Raw genomic sequence first — 21,712 nt, forward strand, 5'->3', positions numbered from 1 at the left:
GCACCCGTGAACATCTTTTCCCATAATCCCCAGACAGTACGTCACATTTAAGCGCCGAGAAATTGTAACTTTGAAACCACATATTCCATAATTCATTAGTGACCAAAGTCTCGCGTTGATATGTATTGACAGCGAGCGTTCTTGGAATGGGAGTGTTTGTATCGTAACATCGCGGCAGTTTCTTGTGTACGGTGGGCGAAAACTCTACCTTTAATGTGACGGTACTTCCTTCCTTCCCTCCCTATGCGGTTCGTATGCATCCCTGCTTTACTCGTCTGCACAGTCGTGTGTTTACTGATTTCTGTCTGACTGAGCTTGATGGGCAGCTGGGTGAAATGCCAAGCAGGTACAGCCCTTGCTATGCTCCCGAGCTAGTGAGCCTAAGTTACCCTCAGATTGCGGTGATTGCGTGTCAGGACGACCTGACGGCGATTTTCGGGCCCGGCTGAGGTGACAGTTTATCCGCCAACTCCTTCACTTACCAGGGGCGTAACGCTTAGTGGCGCTCAAGGCATTTGGGGACATTTAAACGGGCATTTAAGCGGCTCGGTTTCTGAAATGCAAAGCGGGAATTACGTGGACTCGTTGTTTTTCTGCTGCCTGAAGGCTTGAAACAGTCACGACTTTTATTGTTGGTTTATAAAAAATGTTGTTATTTTTGGGTTGCTTGATATTTCGAGCAGCAGGCATCGTGGTCAGTTTCAGAAGCTGTAATATTCCCAAAACACGAATGAATACAAATATGCAAATATTTCGATAAATATTTCCAAAAAACAGTTTAATGTGGGTTTTGGAAATCAAATGGCTATCTGTATAGTGTAATGCACGGTATATTTACTAAATGTTGTGTTCATCCGCGAAACTACTTAAAAACAACGATCTTACGTTTAAATCTGGACTTGAAATTAATTTCTGCAAATATGTTTTAATTAACTAAAATTAAGCAATCGATATTGTGTCTAATTACTTCCTTTTTCGGGGATTCAAGTAAAACGCAATGCTGTTGTTATTTTGCTATTAGAATTTTGGCTGACTATGGCATTTTAAAAAAGTGACAGCTGTGAACAGTTCCAAAATTTGGTATCCCTCTCAGTAAATATAAATGAGTTATTGATGTCACAGTGAGATTCGGTTTGTTTGTTTATCAGATATTCGTAAATCCTCGTCATTCGTTAATCCTGTGAAATTATGTTTGTGAGGAAAAAAGTTAGCAATTATCTAGATTTCGTCACGAATGTTTAATAAAATGTGAACTAATTTTCATTTAAGTCAAAATAATGAATTAAGACAGATATTTAACAAACTAAGCAGACCACATCTTACACTGCCATGTTCAACAAACAAGTTAAACAGTAATGGTCATTGATCGTAAAAAGTATGTGATCTCCTATTGGCTTTATTGGCAACAACCTCCAGCAAATGCTTTCTTTAGCTGCTTGTCAGACCTGTGTAATGGTTAGGAGGTATTTTGGACCATTCCTGTATATGAAACTGTGATGTATATTTTTGAGATATCCTGCTTGAAAGGCCTGCTTCATTTCACACCACAGCATTGTAATGGGAATGAGGTCAGGACTCTGACTTGTCTGTTGTAAATTAAAGCTGCCTGGCTGTTGACTAGCTACTGATACCCCGCTGCAGAATTTTCTCATACATCTTGGAATCCTTCCAGGCTCTGAGGCCGCAAAGTGACCCCACACCATTACACTCCCTCCACCATCCTACTCCCTCCACCTTCCTGTAGTTAGGATGAGGTTTTGGTGCTGGTACCAAACATTGTTCCAGTAGTGCTGCGGGCCTTTTGGCTGGCAGCAGTGTTTCTTTTTGGCAAGAGTGATGGTCTCTGTGGTAACTCCCCACCCCCACCCCCCAAAACAACACTCCTGCTCAGTATTATTCTTATGTAATCTCATGCCTACAGACATTTTAATGTACAAGACATGTTTGATGATCCTTAGCTGTCACCCTAGAGTGCTTTTACATTTCTTGAGGGCTCTACGTTTTGACCTTGCGGGAGAACAGCAACCGTGCTGAATTGCTTCCATTTTTGAGCTATCTGCCTGACCATGGGCTGATATTAGAGATCCTTTTGTGACCCTGTCCTACCTTGTCAGCCTCAACAGCTCTTCTTTCGAGGTCTGCTGACAACGTTTTTGATCAGGACGAATTTCACTTGAACAGAATTCTGTTCTGAATAGCAAACTACCAAAACTCCAGTTACCCTCTTATGAAGTCAGGTTCACAAACCTTTTCATCAGTTAACTTGTTTTAAATTATTTGTTCGATAAAGATATGGCGGTGTAAGGTGTCGTGTGTGTTTGTTAAATAACTGTCTTTGTTATTATGACTTAGATAAAAATAAGGTCACATTTTAAGAGCTAGTCATACAGAAGTTCAGATAACCCCAATGAGTTTGTAAAACTTTTCTCACAACTGTACCAGTAACAAGTGAAATTTAGATATATGTTGGACCATCTTACTAAATGTCCAGGAGATGGTGGTGATAATGTGTGCTGTTCTCGTAAAGTGTTTAACTGTTTGATTTTTTTTGCAGGCCGTAAGCGATGGCGAAGTGATCGTAGGGAGACATGAATAAGCCCAAAATGACTACCGAAAAAGGGTAAGAACTGTATTTCCCCTCATCGTCTTAAGTGGCAGTGGATTCTGCGGTGTGCTGTAACGTTTCAGGTACAGGTGTATATGGGAATGGTTCAAGTACAAGGCTGTGCAGGAACGGTTCAGCTACAGGTGTGTGCGGGAATGGTTCAGGTATGGGTGTGTGCAGGAACAGTTAAGGTACAGGTGTGTGCAGGAACAGTTAAGGTACAGGTGTGTGCAGGAACAGTTAAGGTACAGGTGTGTGCAGGAACAGTTAAGGTACAGGTGTGTGCAGGAACAGTTAAGGTACAGGTGTGTGCAGGAACAGTTAAGGTACAGGTGTGTGCAGGAACAGTTAAGGTACAGGTGTGTGCAGGAACAGTTAAGGTACAGGTGTGTGCAGTTGTTTGACCCGCCAGTCCACAGTAACATAGGCTGTGCATTTAAGTGCAAAGCTTGCACTCCGATTGTGTTGTCTCATTAATTTTTTTCCAGTGTGTGTATAAGTCTGCTTGGCTGCCTTTTTGTGTCTTTTAGTTGCTACTGTATACCGCTGCCCAGCTTCTCAGCACAGACACCATTGCAACACTGATGCTCTCTGTTAGCAGTTTTTTTGAGGGAATTTTGAATTTTGCATACAAAATTATCAATGCCAAATCCCGCAGAATATTGAGAATATCAGGCAGCGGAGGTTCAGGTCACACGTGTACTGCAGTCAGCATGGCCATATTGTTGGGACTGTACCGCATGCACATTTCCTATTGGAGGATTTTCTGGCACTGTTGGTGAGGGGCTGTTCAGTCAGTAAGGACATTTCCTATTGGAGGATTTTCTGGCACTGTTGGTAAGGGGCTGTTCAGTCAGTAAGGACATTTCCTATTGGAGGATTTTCTGGCACTGTTGGTAAGGGGCTGTTCAGTCAGTAAGGTCGGCGGGTCTGTGGTAGCTGCTGACCTACTCAGATTGGGTACACCAAGCCAAGTCCCACCCCACTCTCTGTAGTTCCTATCTGTGTAAACCTTCCAAAGTTGATTCAGTCCATGCTCAAAGCCGACTCACTGCTCGCCTTGCCTGCTTTGCTCCTAAGGCTTTGTGTTGCAGTAACAACCTTTTAAATACACTCTGAGCACAAGAAGCACAGACGGGATTTGAAGTTTATTTGAAGGTGGTTTCATGCCAACGTGGCCATGTGCCATGAGCGAGTCGTTGAGGAATCTGGAGCGTTAGTTTATTACTCATGTAAACATTTTTCCTTAGTAAGTGATTTATTATGATTATTAGTTTCTTTGGCACTTGATTTGCTTAACCTCCCCCCCTCCCCCCCCCCATCTTGTAAAATGACAGTTTGTTGAATTGCCAGGGAGGCTTCAAGGCTGGCTGTTGGGGGGGGTGTTTGTTTGCAGTCGGTCTGGGAGCGTTTGGATGCCTGAGCTGCATCAGGCACGCCTGCATTCCTGCCATGTGTACATTTTCATTTCCCCTGCCATAAATAATTTAACAGCACATGCACGGTAGCCGTCCCTGTCAGCCATCAGCGCCTAGTGTGGAACAGTACATGAAGCCAAGCTTTGCTTGGGTATGAGTTGTTTCTCTGAAATATGGTGTCATGTGACCGCCCTAGGGCCGCGCAGCCTCTGGGGGCGTCACGCACTAGCGTCTGCAGCTCCACTACAGGGGGGCAGCCTGTTTAAGAGGTGAAGTAAGCGCCTTCAATATGATGGGACATTTTTTTACTTGTATCGGATCCTGGAGACTCATTAGGAATTCGAAACACGAGCTGCCGAACAAGTCTCCAAATCCTACCACCCACACCTATTGTCAGATATCTGCATAACACACTCAAGGGCAGAGATGGGAGCTTTGATAACCCAGAGTGGGCGGGATAATAGTATGCTGTCAGTCACAGAGTGGACACATCTTATTGGTTCCTAATTGTTAGACACCAATGAATGACAGACAGCACATGGCAGGAGCTTCGGAGCTTTCGCTGTGAAGTGATTAGTTAAGGAAGTTTCCATGCTGACCTTGGAGTTATCTGAGCACAGCAAGGTTAAGGAACCCAAACACTTGGATAACAAGTTAGACTGGTCGCCTTGTCCCTGTTTGTGTGGCCATGTTTGATGTTTTTGCTTCTGAAATTCAGTGAGAGTTACACTTTACCTAAAGGCCGTTATTGGGGGGGGGGGGGGTGGGAATAATGGAAGCCAAAAATGGGGGGCTAAATGCAGAGTGTCTTAATTTGGAAGCAGATCAGCTGTTAAATGTTTGATTGTGAGATAAAAGGAGAGCAGGTTGCTCCGGGGTTTGGGGATGGAATCAATACGCGGGTTTCTGCATAATTTAGCAAGGAATCAGCCAGCGGACTTGGGAAAGTGGACGGTGTAGGGAGAACGACAAAGTCGCTCGGCCATGTGGGGAAGGATGTCAGGGATTGCCTCTCTCAAAGGTGCCGTTTTCTTTTGTTTTGGCCAGCGACCCCTTCATCATACGAAAGGGGCAGGTAGGTGTAGGGGGCAGGAAGTACAAGCACCGCCGACATAAACACTGCCGTATTACTCTGCATTCCGCTTAATACGCAGGTGGCCTTTGACCGTCACATATCACTGTTGTAGTTAAATACCATCCCCTCATTCTTTATGGAACAAAACAATGACGTCAATGCCAGCACAGACACTGATATCATAATTGTACTGACTAATTTGCCTACTAATGGGATTAATTTTTAACGTCTGTCAGTATCTAGTGACTAGATTGGCAAAATAAATCTGGATTTAATTCCATTAATAAGCAGTGTTTCCCATCCTCTCACTCACACACACACACACACACACACACACACAGAACCCCGACTCTCTGGCCTGCAGACAGTGATGGGTTATTTTCGGACGTTTGGAGTGCCTCGGATTCCTGGCCCTCTCCATGTCTCCCTCGGCTGTATTACGTATTTATGAGACGGCCGTCATTCAGGTTGTGTCCTCGCCTTAAGACACCGTGGGTTGTTTGATGCAGGACGCTGCCCTCCATGGCCCTCAGTTCTCGGGGTTCTCACAGGAGCTGTGCCCCCTGTGTGGGGGAGGCCGGGGGCCTGGGGGCCAGCTGGAGGCAGCTCCAGCGTGACAGGCTGTTATTTACGGACGCCTCACGTGCTGCTGGCATTAATGAAGGCTTCAGCAAAAATATAGCACCGGTGTTCCCCTCTGGGTCGTCTGAATTTAGCCGCTATCAGTTTGACAAGGGTATTTTGGGGGGGGGGGGGGGGCAGCGGGAGGTAACGACTGGCATGACCCTGCCACATAAGCAGACAGAGCCGTGTTTACACACAGATGGGTACCAGTGTCCATCACACTCTGCCCTGTGCCCCTTTAAGGGCACGTGGGCAGTTATGTTGATAATGGGTCTCGGTCACACTGAGCAAACTGCAGGGTTCACAGTGTGCCAGCAGTGGGTGTTTCCTCTGGTTGCTCTGGGTTATCCATCAGCAGGCAGCATCTGTGGCCCCCAGTGGTCTGGGCTGGGCTCATGGGCCCAGAGGGGGCGTGTCCTCATAAACGGAGGTGGGGAAGGGTGATTAATGCTGATTGGACCCTCTGGTGTGGCAGGGCTGTCAGTGCTTTCAGGACCCCCCCAATGGGGCAGGGTGGGGTGATGTGTATCGTACCCCCCACTGGTGTGGGGCGGGGCAGTTGGTGGGGATTGAACTGATGAACTGTCACGTCAGACACTGGGTCTGTGTGTCTCTCTTTATCTGCAGTCTCCGTCTCTTCTCTCCCCAGAGTTCCCAGTAACTCGCGGGTCGTCATGCTCCTGGGCCAGCTGGAGAGGATGAATGGGGAGGCTGTGCCGGGTGATGCCGAGATGGCTCGACACGTCACTGGCAAAATCCTCCACCTCATCCAGACGCAAGGTACCCACAATGCTTTGCCTTGGCCCCCCTGTCCGCAGTTCCCGAAAGCACGGTTGATGAGCCCATCTGCCTCCCTTTAATCCCCTGTGATGTATTGTGGCCCTGCCTGCAGTAGATGGCGATCCCATCTTAGCTGGTGCTAAGATTGCGGTCCGGGAACCGGGTTTCCCCCCCCAGCCTGTCCCGGGGGAATGCTGCTAAATCCCCCGACAGCCAGCGCATCTGTCTGAAGCCAGACGTTTCTTCACTCATAATCACAGTTGGCCTTCAGTAACTCTTTGATCAGGAAACCTTTATTTTAGATTTGATGTTAATGTAAAATAATGCCCAACAAGGACTGATGAGCAAAGATTTGAACTCTGTCGACTATGAAGTGTGGGGACTGTTACCTGGGCTAAAAATGCACATATTAGTCGCTGTTCTTTGAGTTCTGTTGAGATAGGGTTGCAAACCGCACACCGCCATGCAGGCAGGGTTGTGACTGTGAAAGGCCATCGGGACAGAAAACGAGAGAAAATACGTCTCCACACGGCCCTTACCTATGGAGCATTGGCATTAAAATATGCGTTTAGAAATTGGTGGTGACATTAAATTGGGTCAACACAGTACAAATGTACATGTTAAAAAGGTCTTTCAGTATTAAGATTTACTGAGGCTAATATTTTTCCATTTAGGGGCAAATGGTTCAGTCTGTAATGCATTATTAATTCTTGCTATATCGTGTCTCGTGTTGTTGTTTTCTTATTACCGCATGATAACATTTTAGTTTTTAATCACAACCACTGATACTCAACATTTGTAAAAATTTCAACAAGGAGGTTCCTTGTTTTGTCTGATATGCTGAATAATATGTCTGAATTGGAACAAGTGAAATAAAAGGTAACAATCTGTGTAAATTTACCATAAAGTTGTTAAAGTTTGTGCAAAGAGACAAATAATTTACGCATGCCATTAAAATTGGCCTGATGTGACATAAGCATGATATATGCATTATAATTGTGTCACAACAGAATGAAATAAAACGTTATCTTGAAAGGTACCCAACCTGTTGTAGAATGTATAAAGTTGAAATATTAGATGCTATAAACAAAAAAGGTGCGTGCGTGCGTGCGTGCGTGCGTGGTCAGTGTCAATGTCATTATTATTGCAGATGTGTGGTCTTGTGGACAATGCTAAAAGGAATATTTTTATATATAACAATTATTGTTAACTTGAAGAGTAGAATGTGTAAAGACCATATGAAGCCTAAATGTCAGATGGTACAAAACACAGACATGAACGTGTATGTGTGTGCAGTTGTGCGTGTGTGTGGTGTTTTGAGATGCCACAGTGCATTTCGCATATAAACACTTAATGTGCTACCTGTGAAAAAGATGCTCTGCTGTGACTACAAGCTAGCAGAGAAATTTAGATACAGAATGTAAAGTTCAAATCAGTCAGTGTGAAAATAAAGGCGTGTGTGTGTATAAAGTCATTTCTAGTTTATAATTCCATGCAGATGCTAACAGCTACAACACACACCCAAGAACCTTCCTTTCTACATGTTTACATGAAAAGTGCACTGTGGTGTTGTTCATGGAATTATTATTATTGTTAAGTATAGCATTACTTAAATCGCTCTTTCGCGATGTGTACAGTATATTGGGCTTATGTCACATTAGGGTAATAACTACATGCCCAATTAATTAGTCTTTTAGCACTAACTTTTATAACTCAATAATTATTGTTGTTATTGAAAATGTCTAGTGTGGTTAATAATTGTTCAGCTCACCATTATTAGACCAGATAGAAATGAAACTATGCAACTTTTTTGATAGTGTCTGAACAAGAGAGAAAAGCAACATGCATATCTGTAAAATCATATGCACTGGAAGGTGCATCCATATCCAAAGGATGAATGCAAGATCATAGCATCTGCTTCCTCTACACCAGTGGTTCTCAACCTTTTTTGCACTGCAACCCAATTTTTACCATGACAGCTCAGTCACGACCCTATATCAAATATACCGTAGGTTTAAATTAACGCTATGATCAGCCATGCAGTGCAGTCTGTAGTTTGCGCCAATCAATGCCTACAGATGTAATTGGATGTGCCAGTGAATTTTAAATTAAGCATCTGTGGTTTGGCTTCTTGGATTGGTTGGGTGTTCACTAGTTTTGCACTAAACATTTACAGACCGTTTATATAGGTTAATTCTATGATTGGGCTGGGAAATCTGATCGTGGAACAGCACAGGAGCTTTCTGGTTTTAAAATGCTTACATTTTCCACCTCTGCCTTGTGACCCTTTCAGCATTTGCCTCGACCTGAGAATCGCTGCTCTACACAAAGTACTTGTTTGTAACGGTGTCATGCGATGATGATCATGTAACAACTTAGAACATTTTCCTGAATGGGCTGAACAAAAAAAATCTGTTTCTGAATCGATTATTGGAAATTTAGCTTGAAGTCATGAAAAAGTTACGGAAATCAAAAAGTGTACGAACCCTGTACAGGGAGAGCCGCTGCCTGTGTTTTCTGTCGCTGCGATGACCTTGGGCTGCGTTTGGCCCGCTTTGTCGTACCACCCAGAGGTTGTCTGGGGACAGCGTGACCACCATCGCCAGTATCCTGATGTCAGACTGCATCAGATGTAACCGGATGCTCCACATTACCCCACCGGAGCATATTTGGCTTACAGCCCCATTGGGTGAAACCCCCCTCCCCCTTCTACCACCACCACCCTGATTATTCTGTCCCATATTGGTGGCAGCTGGTTTTAAAATGCTTACATTTAACTGGGTCTGTTGTTAACCCTCAACCCCTCTGCCAGATCCTGTTTGTTGAATACTGTCCGCACTGAGCTGTAAGACCCCCCCCTGCCGCATCATGGGGTCCTTAGCCACGCTGCTGATGCTGTTAGACAGATACTGTCCCCATGGTGCTATAAGCTCCCTCTTCCTGCAAGCCCTCCCACGCCCCATGGTGAGGTCCTGAGTAGGGCTGAGTAATACACCGCTGTCATAGTCATTACTGCTGTGCTTGTGTGCCACCACATGGATTGCACTATACCATTAACCCTATTATATACCACCCAATAAGTCAATAGCCCTATTATATACCATCCTATTTATGGAAAATAAAGCACTTTATTTTCTTCAAAGCTTCAGTTGTAATCTGAATACTTGTCTTTTATAGTATATGTAACCGGTTTATCTGTGTTGTGTGAATTTTCTATTAACCACACTCTTGATGCCGTGTTTTGATAGCAAATCAACAAATTCAAAATAAACAGATTTTGTGTAATTATACATATTAAACGAAAATAACCCGGTTATGTATATATAGTAGCAAATTAAGATGTAAAACATATTTGCTAAATCAGCATATATGCGGCAGTGCCTTCATGCAAGGCGCGTGGAAAAAGGCAGAACTACTCCGTTAACACTAGAAGCGCCATTTAACAAACCAGTGAACGTCAGACTCCTTTAACCGCCAACATGACGTACTTTGGTGCACGCAGCTCTTTTGTTTGCACTAATGTGTCATTAGTGTTAATAACAGCAGCAAATCTAACGCCTCAGTCAAAAAGCCTAATAGAGTGGCTGCTCTGTCCTGAAATTGTAAAGCTTTGTAAAGTTTTCAAACGCAGTATGTATTTTTAAAAATGCTAGATAAATAGACATAGTTTATTGGTGACTTCCTGTTCATCAAAGTTTGTTTTTTGACAAATCAATTCAGGTGAAACAAAAAAATGTATGTTTTCAGGGTTGCCAACACACACCTGGAGTGACACTCGTGCTTTCAGATGCTCACAGAAAATCTTATAGCAAATCTATATTATTAGATTATAAACCTAAAATTAACTACATCAAAAGCATTGAGGTAGTTTGCAAACCCTACAAACTATTTACAAGGAAATACAACTGCATGTAAAACCATGTGCATGTGTGTGCAGTCTTATCTGGAATTGAAAATCTCACTCAAGCCAGCTGACCAAAATGAGCAAACCTGCGTTTTATTTGATATGAACAGTAAAATGCATTTTTTTCTGTTGAAGCAGCTTGTCATTCCATTGGCGTTACTTTTTATATCTTCACTATATGTCACTTTTTATATCTTTTCGAAAAAAGACCTCCCATACCAAACTGTAATAGCAATTAAGGTGTACTTAATATATTCTAAAATATATATTTTTTATTTGCATAAAGGGACTCCTCCCAAAACTTGGAAAAAGTGATACCGTGGTATAATACCGTCAATATCCAAAAAGTGAAAAATACCGTGATGACGATTTTAGGTCATAGTGCCCACCCCTAGTCCTTAGCAAGGCCACTGCAGGACATTTCGCTAATTTAGCAGAGTGAATTCACTCTGCAACCCTGGGATTTGAATTAGCGACTTATCTGGGTTTTTAGGTTATTCCAACAGGTGCTTCTCGAGAAGGTTTCATCTTTGTACAGTATAGGAGGGGGGAGCTTTGGCTCTCCTTGCCCCCTCTCTCCAGTGGACTCTCTGCAGATGGCCTGTCAGTCAGCCCTTGTTTACAGACCTCTGCGTTCCGGGGTGGGCGTAACCATGCGATGCCCAAAACGGCTCGGGAATACAGTTGCCAGTCGGTGTCACCCTCTCCGCTGGCATGGATTACTGCGGTGGAGGGTGCACGGGCCCCTCCAGGGCTGCCGGGGTACCAGGCAGCCAGCCGCTTGGCGCCCAAGGTGAGCAGATCAGAAGGCTGGTGACCGCGATCAGAAGGCTGGTGACCGCGATCAGAAGGCTCGGTATCAAACTGCTTCTGCTTTCTCCGTAAAGACGCCGTTAGAGGTGGAGTGTGACAGGAGATTTACAGAGGTTATATTCACGCTTCCAGCTTAGACGCAGATCGTGGTTAGATCTGTTTCCAAATGGCTTTTATTTACGACGCTCTAAATTACCAGGCTGAATTACCCATAGTTTTTGCAGCCCGGAGATTTATTGCCATTGCCCGCAAGGTGGAAAATAGATGAGGTGTTGGCATATGGGAGTGTATTTGGTGCTGTGCCCCACGTCCATGGCTTAAGCTGAAGAAAATCCACCCGACGGTTTAGAGGTGATGACACCGTGGCCCTTTGGCCGCTTTGGGGATCCTGGTCCAGGTTTTAGCTTAGCGATAGTTGGAGTTGTGTATTTAGGTACGTAATGCACAGTGGGAACTCACTGCTGAGTTTAGGGAGCTCGAGCTGTCCGGGGAATCCCTCGAGACCAGAAAAGCTGCCCCATGAAATTCTGAGTTTCTCACGCTGTTTAAATAGCACAGGGTGGCATGTTTTCTGGAAGGTTTACCCTGACCCTAATCAGACAGAACACAAAGTCCAAACCAGTAAATATGTTTTGTTAGTCCCCCGGAACATGGGTTTGAATTTGCTCTAAATGTAAAAAACAATCAGCGGTCGTTTTACAGTATTAGCGAACATATTGTCCGTGTTTGCGGGGATATTGTACCTGAAAATACTGCTTTTGTGGGCTAAAGCGCATGATCCACTACTGCATGTCTAGTACCTGTGAATTGCTAACTTGCACCTTTTTGCGTCTTCCAGAGAAGACCAAGAAGGAGATGACGGCCAAGGGTTCGAGTGGCATGGAGGTGATCCTGGCCGCCCTGGAGGTGAGTGTGTTCTCAGCCACGCGCTGAAAATAGCCCGGAGCACCGTGTGCCAGTCCAATGGTGACTTCTACACATAACGGCACCTGCCGTGTAATGCAGGGGCTCCCTCATTTTGTTAAAGGAAGCACACACCTGAGCAGATTGATCTCAGATCAGGTTGTCAGCTTGGGTCCGATGTAGTGTTTGCAGGACGGACTCGTTCTCGTCTGCGTGCGCGCATGTGTGTGACTGAGGGAGGGAGGCTGTTCGTTTCGATACCTCCTTGTGTGTCTTCACGGGCCCCCTGCCTGAAGCTTTTAACCCCCCCCCCCCCCCCCCCCCCGTTTTTCTTAAGCAGAACATGCAGGATCTCCAGACCGTACTGAACATCCTGTGTATCCTAAATGAACTGGTCTCCGTAGGTAAGGAAATGGTTTTTTGTTTTAGTATTTGGCAAACCAGTGGTGAGCAGAATGCCTTGACCCATAAAGGTTATGGTAAACCAGTTGGAGGCTTGCTAATTATTATCCATCCATTCACCGGCCAGCTTCCCATCAAACGCAGAGTATCCGGGGTTATCCTTCTCAGTTATGCTAGTTCATAATTCATTAACTGAGATTGATCACTTGAGTAATTGTAAATGTATATGGCTGGAGCTGCAGCGGCTAATGAAATGAAAACACCGAGATCATTCTCACTTCTCCTCCCTGTGCATCATTTCCAGGCCCCCCGCAGCCTTTCTTACCCTCTCTTTCTCTGCTTGGTTTTCCTGTTCAGTTCCGTTTTCCCACTGTTACCTGTTGGGACATTGCTCTGTCGGTGCTTGGAGACCTGACTACTGGAAGACTTGCATTTTGTTTTCCCCGTTATTGTCTGGCAGGCGGGGGCAACAGGGTGGGAGTGCTGGTGTCCAAGGGGGGGACGGCCATCCTGCTTCAGCTGCTGCTCAGTGCCAGTAAGGATGTCCCTCCCAGCGAGGAACTCATGCTGCAGCTTCACTCCATCCTCGCCAAGGTGGGACCCAAAGGTACGAGAGGGTCGTGTCCTTCCTCCGTGGAACAGGAGGACTGTAGTATGTGCCCTGATGGAACAGGCACTGTCTCCCTCTGGCGGACATCAGCTTTGCCCAGATTAGCATTACCGCTAATATCTCAAAGCAGGATTTCTTGCTGAGCCGGATCACTTGTCAGATTTAAGGTACCCCAGTTTAAATGGACATTATCTTTGTTCACTTATATTTAACTCAGGCTACTTTAACTCCAACAAGTTAAAGGCAAAGGAAGAAATTCTGCTTTTGTGATACAGGCCCCAGGTTTGGTGTTGCCTAATTGGACAGACACTGCCACCTAGTGGTTGTGATGAGGTAACTGCTACATTTGTGTACCTAGCCATCCCTTTTAAATAGAGATGCACCAATCTCAGATCGGTATCAGGACTGATCCAGACCTATTAAACAAATCGGGTTTCCCCCTTTGCTCATGAACCATCTCCTTCATGCAGACAAGAAGTTTGGCGTCAAGGCGCGAGTGAACGGAGCCCTCAACATCACCGTGAACCTCCTGAAGCAGAACTTACAGAACCAAAAACTCCTCCTGCCTTGTTTACAGGTTCTCAGGGTCTACTCCAGCAACAGTGAGTACTGCGGCTATTGGGAGCCTTGCTGAACACCAGTGGTCCATGCCGACATGAGAGTGCTCGAGCCTTTAGTCTCTTTCAATGTTTACATGCTTTGCATGTCTGCAGCGTGCCTTTATCTATGTTTTTAACATAGACCCCGTGTGCGTTGACGTAGACCTTGCATGTTACTGTTGACCTGCAGTGAATTAATATAGACGCTGAATGTTAACATAGACCTTGTGTGTGTTTTGATGTAGATGCTGTGTATTTTTAGTCAGGCCACTAATAGTGTACTTTCATTCATCCAGCGGTGAACGCAGTGTCTCTTGGGAAAAACGGTGTTGTGGAGCTTCTGTTTAAAATAATTGGGCCATACAGTAAGAAGAACACCAGCATTCAGAAGTACGTGCTAAAAGTGTGCTAAAGTGTGTGTGTGTGTGTGTGTGTGTGTGTGTAGGAGAGATTTACACTCATCTGTAAGTGCAACTGGGTTTACGTGTGATTGATTGTGTGTGTGTGTGTGTGTGTGTGTATGCGCGAGCGGGTATACCATACCTTATGGGGACACAATGCCCCCATAACGTGATTAAATATCAATTTTTTTTCCCTTATGGGAACCGGTTTTATAAAAATCAGTGACTGCTATGAAAAAACTAAAAATGCAAAAACTCTTGTATTTTGCTTGGTTACTTATGGTTATGGTTAGGGCAGGGTAGGGGTTAAGGTTGTCATAGTTAGCGTTAGTATTTTTCACATAGAAGTGAATGAGCGGTCCCCATAAGGATAGGTATACCCGGCGTGTGTGTGCGTGTGTATGTATGATGTTCAGTGCCATGCCCAGGCCCTGGCTGTTATTAAGTGTCCCTCTTTGTGTTGACAGGGTGGTGCTGGACACACTGACAGTACTGCTGAAATCCAGTGAGTCTGGGACAGGGACTTTTTCCAAATTGATGATTTCCAAAGCTCCTCAGTGGCGCACATCTGTGCTTCTCTCTGAATTTAATCAGACTCTTCTGTTTGTTTTTCGCCCCCATGCGTGGGCTTATTAGCGTTTAGCATTGTAGCTCTGTCAATAAAGGGTTTGTTTCTCTAACGAGATCATTGATGACATTGGGTACCGGATTTTTGGGTATGAACTTATTACTGTGGCAAGTAAATAAACTTAAAAATATGTGATACACTTTTAACAGCAAATAGATTACGTTGTGCTTTCTGTAAGGTCTCTGCTTGATTGCCCCCACCCCCCCCCCCCTCGCTGTCCCCAGAAGCCAACTCCCGCCGCGCTGTGGACCGGACCTATGTTCCTGCCCTGCTGACCATCTACCAGGACTGGCACCGTAACGACACAAGGCACAGGCATGCCCACATCCGCAAGGGCATCTTGGGATGCATCCGGAATGTCACCAACATCAAGCTGGGCCGGAAGGCCTTCCTCGACGCTGACGGGATGAGGATTCTCTACAGCACATCCACCGTGAGCATGAGCAATGCACACTTTCTTTTCTCTTCCTTCCTGGGTGTAGATTACCTTTGACCTTTAACCTTTGATGCAGGAGTGCCTTCCCGTGCGGACGCTGGATCCCCTCGTCAACACCTCCAGCCTTATCATGCGCAAGTGCTTCCCGAAGAATCGACTGCCCGTGCCCACCATCAAGAGCGTCTTCCAGTACCGGTTGCCCCATGTACCCGCTGAGGGGCCCGTGGCCCAGCTGTACCGGCAGCCACCCGAAGGTAGGGGGCGCTGCACAGCTCATTAAATGAGTACTCACCAAGGAACTGCTCCTGTGACTTTCTGCGTGATGTCAGGAACTCAAACCATGTTTGAGTGTCTGTTGTCCAAAAGACAACAGTCCAAATGATTATTTTCAATGCTGCTCTTGAACTAGCTAATCGGTCACTGGTAGGATTCTGTGAATCACACTAGTGGGCATATGTCTCGCAGTCCTGTTTGCGTTCTATGGCGCCCCCTTTCTTTCACTCAGAAAAGCCTTTCAGCGCTTCAGCCCTGAAATCATTCTCTGTCTTTCAGCATGGACTCTCTGCCCGCTGGATGACACCATGATACAGTAGAAATCCAATATTAGCCTGACACTGTGCACCCAGCACATCAGAGAAATATACAGTTAGGTTACACCCTGTGTTCCCACTGCCCTTCTGCTAAGAGCGCAGACCGGCACGCAGTGCTCTGGGGGATGCCCGCTCGTGGCCAGCACTGACCCCAGAGTGACCTGTCCCTGTGTCTCTGCTAGTGGATGACGTCGTCGATGAGAGCGATGACAATGATGACGCCGACACTGAGAATGACACGGAGAACGAAGAGGATGACAGGGATTGCTGTTTGCAGGTGCCTTGCCTTGCTGTTGTACACATTGCCATGCCCCCCCACTGTGACTCCACCCACAACCATGGCCTCACTTGTAATGACCTTCCTCCTTTGATCTGCCAATTTCCATCACCGTTTATTTTCAAGGCATGTTAACTGAACATTGTTACAATAAGTAGGAGCTCTCCATTGAGTTTTGTGTATGTTTTTGTGTAGAAAACATTTCCAATTAGCTATGAAATTTGTAGCAAACAGAACTGAACAGAGAAATGTTGTTTCCGAGCTTCTGTTTTGTTGAAAGAAAAGTCACAGTAAGTCTAAAATCTCAGGTAATGCTGGGATAAACTCTCCGCTGTGTAGGAGGTGAGCCAGACCCTCAGTCGTCTCCAGTTAAAAAGCTAAGCTTAGCTAGAGTACCCTCTCCTGTGTGAGTCCACATGAGTGGTGTGTAGCTCATATAGCTATAGTGACATCACATTGATTTAATCACCTGACCTTGTCGTCAGTGCCCCGTCTCACCATCTCTGACACCCTTTTCATCACCCCACCGCTCATGACCTCTGGTCCCGGCACCTCAGTCCGCACATACTCACCCTGCACCAGCGTCGGAAATTAGCTGAGGCAAAGGGCAAAACTGCCCCAAGAAATCTCAAGATGTCCCTAAAAACCATAATACACATCCATACAAGCAGTGCTGTTGTTCACACTGTGTACTATGCCATGGGCCCCTGTGGCTCCCGCTTACCCGTGACATGGGCCCCTGTGGCTCCCGCTTACCCGTGACATGGGCCCCCGTGGCTCCCGCTTACCCGTGACATGGGCCCCTGCGGCTCCCACTTACCCGTGACATGGGCCCCTGTGGCTCCCGCTTACCCGTGACATGGGCCCCCGCGGCTCCCGCTTACCCGTGACATGGGCCCCCGCGGCTCCCGCTTTACCCGTGCCATGGGCCCCGCGGCTCCCACTTACCCGTGACATGGGCCCCCGCGGCTCCCGCTTACCCGTGACATGGGCCCCTGTGGCTCCCGCTTACCCGTGACATGGGCCCCCGCGGCTCCCGCTTTTGTTTGTTTTATTTTGTTTAACGGACCGGTTTGCATTTACAGTTATAAAACACTGCTTTTTAACTTCCCAGATACCTTTAATAGACACTCAAAAGTTTTTAAAGAGGATGATTAAGAAATACTGTAAACTAAATCAATTGAAAGACTGATGAAGTTTTCCATTGTATGATACACATACAGTGGCAATTTAAGAGCTAAATAATAGGCTATACAGTTTGAACTGTCCCTTGCCTTCTCATGCATACAGATGATATTCTATACGCATACAGATGATTGCACACTTCTATTTGGAACAGTAATAGTATGCTTTTTATTTACTCGTGTTTGCACAAGCTGGTGATTACACCCCCCCCCCCCCCAACCTTCACGACAGAACGACGACATCGAGACAGACCTTAACAAGCTGCGGCCTGGGGAACAGGCCAGCCGGACCATGGAGGAGCTGCGGATGTACGAGCGCTTCTTCTCTGAGCTTTCGGAGGACTTTCAGGTACAGGACCTTGAAGGATGGGACCCTGCAGGGGGGAGAGCGTGGCAGTGGTTCATCCTTCTGTGTATTTCTGTTTTCTGTATTTGTATTCCTGTTGTACATTATGTTGCCCAGCAGGGGGTGCTGCGACATTTTCCTCCATCTTTTCTCCCTCTCTATCTCTCAGGGGTATCACTTTCACGGCAGCAGCCCATGTCAGACACCATCGCTGCCGTCGAAGTCCCTCAGCCGCATTGTGGTCCCTACTGCACCAGATATGACACCCTCGGATTCAAATCTGGTCCAGTTGGAGTGTGCAGACAGGGCCCTCGACCAGCGCCCGGGGGAGGGATTGGAGCAGGCGTTGGTGCGCGAGCTGGGCCGCGTGGCTCTTGACGGAGGTGCGGCCCCGAATGGGCAGAGGCCTGCGGCAGAGAGTGAGGTGGAACGCGAGGATGACTGCAGCTCGCACTCGTCCGGGGACCAGGCTGTCCTGGAGGTGCCTGACACGGCCGCCCTGCTGCCCCTTCATGACCCCGAGCTCTATGTCGAGATGGTGAAGGACACCAGGTCCGTCCCCCAGTACTCCGAGGTGGCCTACCCAGACTACTTTGGGCACATCGCCCCCACGTACCGAGAGCACATCGTGGAGAGACTCTACGGGGTCCAGAGGTGAAGCCAATTTGATCTTCATCTGGATTTTGGGTTGATGGGTTGGTCAGCCGGTTAGCTGGTTACTTGTCAAAGTCACTGATTGATTAGTTTGTTGACTGAGATGGAGTACATTTGCTTTTGCAGACTTCTTCCTGTAAAACGCGGTAATGAATCGTGGGATTTCATACGCCCTTGGCATATGTAGTATGTTAAGAGGACTCCTCTTTGTAGGTCAAAAATCTTCCAAGACATCGAGAGGATGATTCACCCCAACGACATCCTGGACAAAGTGGTGTATGATTTGGATTTGCAGAGGTGAGATCTTTCTCTCTCGCTCTCTCTCTCTGCCTCTCTATAGGTGCTTTGGAGCAGGCAAGACGTGTGTAGCCATCAGTTCCCCGTTAGATTCGTACCCAGGCCTTGTCACCTCCTCCCTGTATTCCTCCTCTTCTCTTCCAGCTGTCCTGTGGTTGATGATGGAGAATGTCTGAAATTCAACTCCCTGTTTGAGTCTGGGAACCTGAGGAAGGCTGTCCAAGTCAGGAAGTACGAGCGCTTTTATTTTTATTTATTATTATGGATCTTAATGAATTGCATGTGCACTTTAACAAGGTACAGGTTCCACTCCTGTTTTAAAGATGGAGGGGTCGGGAGTGCCTTAGGGACACAGTTCTGCTTCATGAAGATTGCAGTGTGCATGTTTACAAGGCTCTGATTGGCGGGGGGGGGGGGGGGCTGGGGCCCAGGTCTGGTTTTAGACATCAGTACTAGAGCTGCCACTATCGACTATTTTTATTTTGATTAATCTATGATTAAATTCTCTTTATTTTAACAATTGCACTGTGCACTCCACTATCACAAAACATTTTATCTTTCACAGTATTGTGCAGATTTTAAGAAAGTTTCTGTAAAAGCCTTTAAAATAATTTTGGAAAATGTCTTCAGCTCTATATTCAGCATATTTTGAACATCAATAACTGCAAACAAACAAAGAGGGCTCACTTCAGCAAGGAGTGCATCTCTAACTGGAAAAAGATATATATCCCTTTTCAAAGTATAACTGTTAAACAGGGCAGCTTGTTTAGACGATACTGTGGTCAAGTACTGGCATTTAAGTTCTCTAAGAAAAACAGACAGACAACTGTTTGTCTGTTTGTAAAACGGACAACTCCAGCAAGAAATACAAACAAGAAATAAACAAATAAGAGCACTTATTTTAACATCAGCAGCGCAACTCCAACTAACATCCAAAATTCCACGAAACTCTTTTTCAAAGCAAAAAAGTTAAAGTGCAACACATTTACAGTGCAAGACAACCGTCTATCCATCTGGTGGTCAGACTTCTGTGTTATAGTGTAAGAACGTCAACATGTCCACGTGTTCTGGACTTAGGCTGGCTCTTTTCTTAGAGACTATGTTTCCCGGTAAGCGAGTGTCTGCCTCGGTCTGCTCAACGCCACAGTATTACACTGTTGTGGCTACTTACTGTAGCATACGTAAATGAGAAATAGCTTCCTAGATAAATATTATCCACGGGTACTCACACTCCCTAATTATAAAATCCAAAACTGCAAAATCTGACAGTACTCAAGTTGGACAGAGCTGGAAAACGGTTGGCGTGTTTTGAGAAATTAAAACAACTTAATAAAAAAAATATTAAGTGACGTGTTGATTAAAGATATCGATGTCGACATTTTTTTTGCGTCGACATCGTCGACTATGTCGACCAATCGCGGCAGCTCTAATCAGTAGCCAAATCCTGTTGGCGAGGGGCTGTGGGGGGTGGGTATAAAGTTCAAGTGGGATCGCTCCTTTATGATTCATAATTCCTCGCTATATTGTAATTCTATTGTTCACTGGAAGAGTACTTATGTGGGGAAAAAAAAGAAAAGCTGTGGTCCTGCATTCTCTGCCATCGCTGATGCGCGCTGCTGATGCCATTGTAGGTTTGAGTATGACCTCATCCTGAACTCGGATATCAACAGCAACCATTACCACCAGTGGTTTTACTTCGAGGTGAGCAGCATGCGTGCTGGCACCCCGTATCGGTTCAACATCATCAACTGCGAGAAGTCCAACAGCCAATTTAATTACGGTAAGCTGGGTGGTGGGAGGGGGGAGGGGGGAGGGCCTGCGCTCGGCAGGCACAGACTTTCAGTGCATTTGTTTAATGATGATGACCATGAGGGGTCATGACCTTATGGAAAGGGGGGCCTGATCTGGTGTCCGAGGCAGAGCATCCATCACTGAGCTCTCCTGGGACAGCATCCTCTGACACAGACTTCCAAATGACCAAGGCCCGTGTCATTAAACCGGCCCGCCACTGTGTCTGGCGGTCTGTTTGCCTGCCTGTCTACGTATCTAGCTGCCTCTTAGTCTGTCCCTGTCTGCCTCTCTGTCTGTCTGCCTGTCTGTCCATCCTGCCTGTCTGTCCGCCTGCTTGTCTGTCTGCCTGTCTGTCTCTGCCTGTGTGTCTCTGTCTGTCTGCCTGCCTGTCCATCCTGCCTGTCTGTCTGTCCGCCTGCCTGTCTGTCCGGTAGTCTGTCTGCTTGCCTGTCCGCTGGCCTGCCTCCCTGCCTGTCCGTCTTTCCACCCGCCTGCCTGCCTGTCTGTCTGTCCGTCGGCCTACTATTTCTATCGTTGCTGCCCCTCTCTCTCATTTTTCTGTCCTTCATGGCGCTTTGCAGATGCTGCACCGAGAGATTTGACTGGTGTCCCTCCCCCTTCCATGTGTGTTACGCCTGTCCCTGACTGTCCCCCACAGGCATGCAGGTGTTGATGTACTCTGTCCGGGAAGCCATCAATGGACGGCCATGCTGGGTTCGCACAGGGACGGACATCTGCTACTACAAGTAAGCCTGGGCCCCCTGGATGTGGTGTGTGCTTCAGCATGTTAGGACCCTGGGCCTGAGATTGGAAGATCGTTGGTTCGAATCACAGGGTTGGCAGAGTGATGTCATCCTAACCATCTGCAAGGCCCTTAACCCTCAATTGCTGCAGCCCCAATCTGAATTGTACATCGCTTTGGATAAACGTGTCTGCTTTTGCTTGGGGGGACTGACAGAGGCCCCCCTGTGCACTCCAAGACCATGGGCCCCTGACTAATGAGACACTGACGGCCACAGTGCGATTTGGTAGGACGACCCGTCTTTCCGGGCTCAGTCACACTCTCCAGGTGTGTCTGCCCCCTGCCCCGGCGCCCGGCCCGTAATCCTGCCTGACGCCAGACGCCGAGACTAAAGTGATTAGATGCAGACACATTGCTCACTCAACCTAACGAGGAGAGCCGAGTGATGGCCTGCAGTAATTCCTGGGAGAGCGTGGTCATCCTGACTAAGACAAAAGCCAGCATTGTGGGGAGGCCCCGTCTCAGCCCAACAAGGATGGGGGGGGGGCTGAGAGGGAGAGCAGAGCAGGGGCCCCACCGCTACCCTTTAATAACCCCCCACCTTCCCTTTGCACATCTGGGAGCCCTTCTTTA

The 21,712-nt window shown here is 46.7% G+C and overlaps 1 protein-coding gene across 8 annotated transcripts in view; it reads left to right on the forward strand.

Annotated features, from left to right (window-relative positions):
- The first annotated feature begins 115 nt into the window (after window positions 1-115).
- The window catches only part of agtpbp1 (ATP/GTP binding carboxypeptidase 1), a 34,364-nt gene continuing 12,767 nt past the window's right edge, over window positions 116-21,712 (forward strand). For 2 of the 8 annotated variants that reach the window (XM_072708014.1, XM_072708020.1), the window contains exons 1-18: window positions 116-248; window positions 2,555-2,620; window positions 6,372-6,502; window positions 12,058-12,125; window positions 12,460-12,526; window positions 12,985-13,131; window positions 13,605-13,736; window positions 14,030-14,123; window positions 14,602-14,639; window positions 14,987-15,195; window positions 15,275-15,452; window positions 15,971-16,065; window positions 17,482-17,598; window positions 17,765-18,249; window positions 18,463-18,546; window positions 18,691-18,777; window positions 20,178-20,326; window positions 20,996-21,083. In XM_072708014.1, the coding sequence (XP_072564115.1) occupies window positions 2,589-2,620; window positions 6,372-6,502; window positions 12,058-12,125; window positions 12,460-12,526; window positions 12,985-13,131; window positions 13,605-13,736; window positions 14,030-14,123; window positions 14,602-14,639; window positions 14,987-15,195; window positions 15,275-15,452; window positions 15,971-16,065; window positions 17,482-17,598; window positions 17,765-18,249; window positions 18,463-18,546; window positions 18,691-18,777; window positions 20,178-20,326; window positions 20,996-21,083 (2,201 nt within the window). In that variant the 5' untranslated portion in view covers window positions 116-248; window positions 2,555-2,588. Of the gene's footprint in view, window positions 347-2,554; window positions 2,621-6,371; window positions 6,503-11,089; window positions 11,200-12,057; window positions 12,126-12,459; window positions 12,527-12,984; window positions 13,132-13,604; window positions 13,737-14,029; window positions 14,124-14,601; window positions 14,640-14,986; window positions 15,196-15,274; window positions 15,453-15,970; window positions 16,066-17,481; window positions 17,599-17,764; window positions 18,250-18,462; window positions 18,547-18,690; window positions 18,778-20,177; window positions 20,327-20,995; window positions 21,084-21,712 lie in introns of those variants that run through there. The other 6 variants (XM_072708017.1, XM_072708021.1, XM_072708015.1 and 3 more) reach the window with 5 other exon arrangements.

Source organism: Paramormyrops kingsleyae, chromosome 2, assembly GCF_048594095.1.
Source record: "Paramormyrops kingsleyae isolate MSU_618 chromosome 2, PKINGS_0.4, whole genome shotgun sequence".
Lineage (NCBI taxonomy): Eukaryota > Metazoa > Chordata > Actinopteri > Osteoglossiformes > Mormyridae > Paramormyrops > Paramormyrops kingsleyae.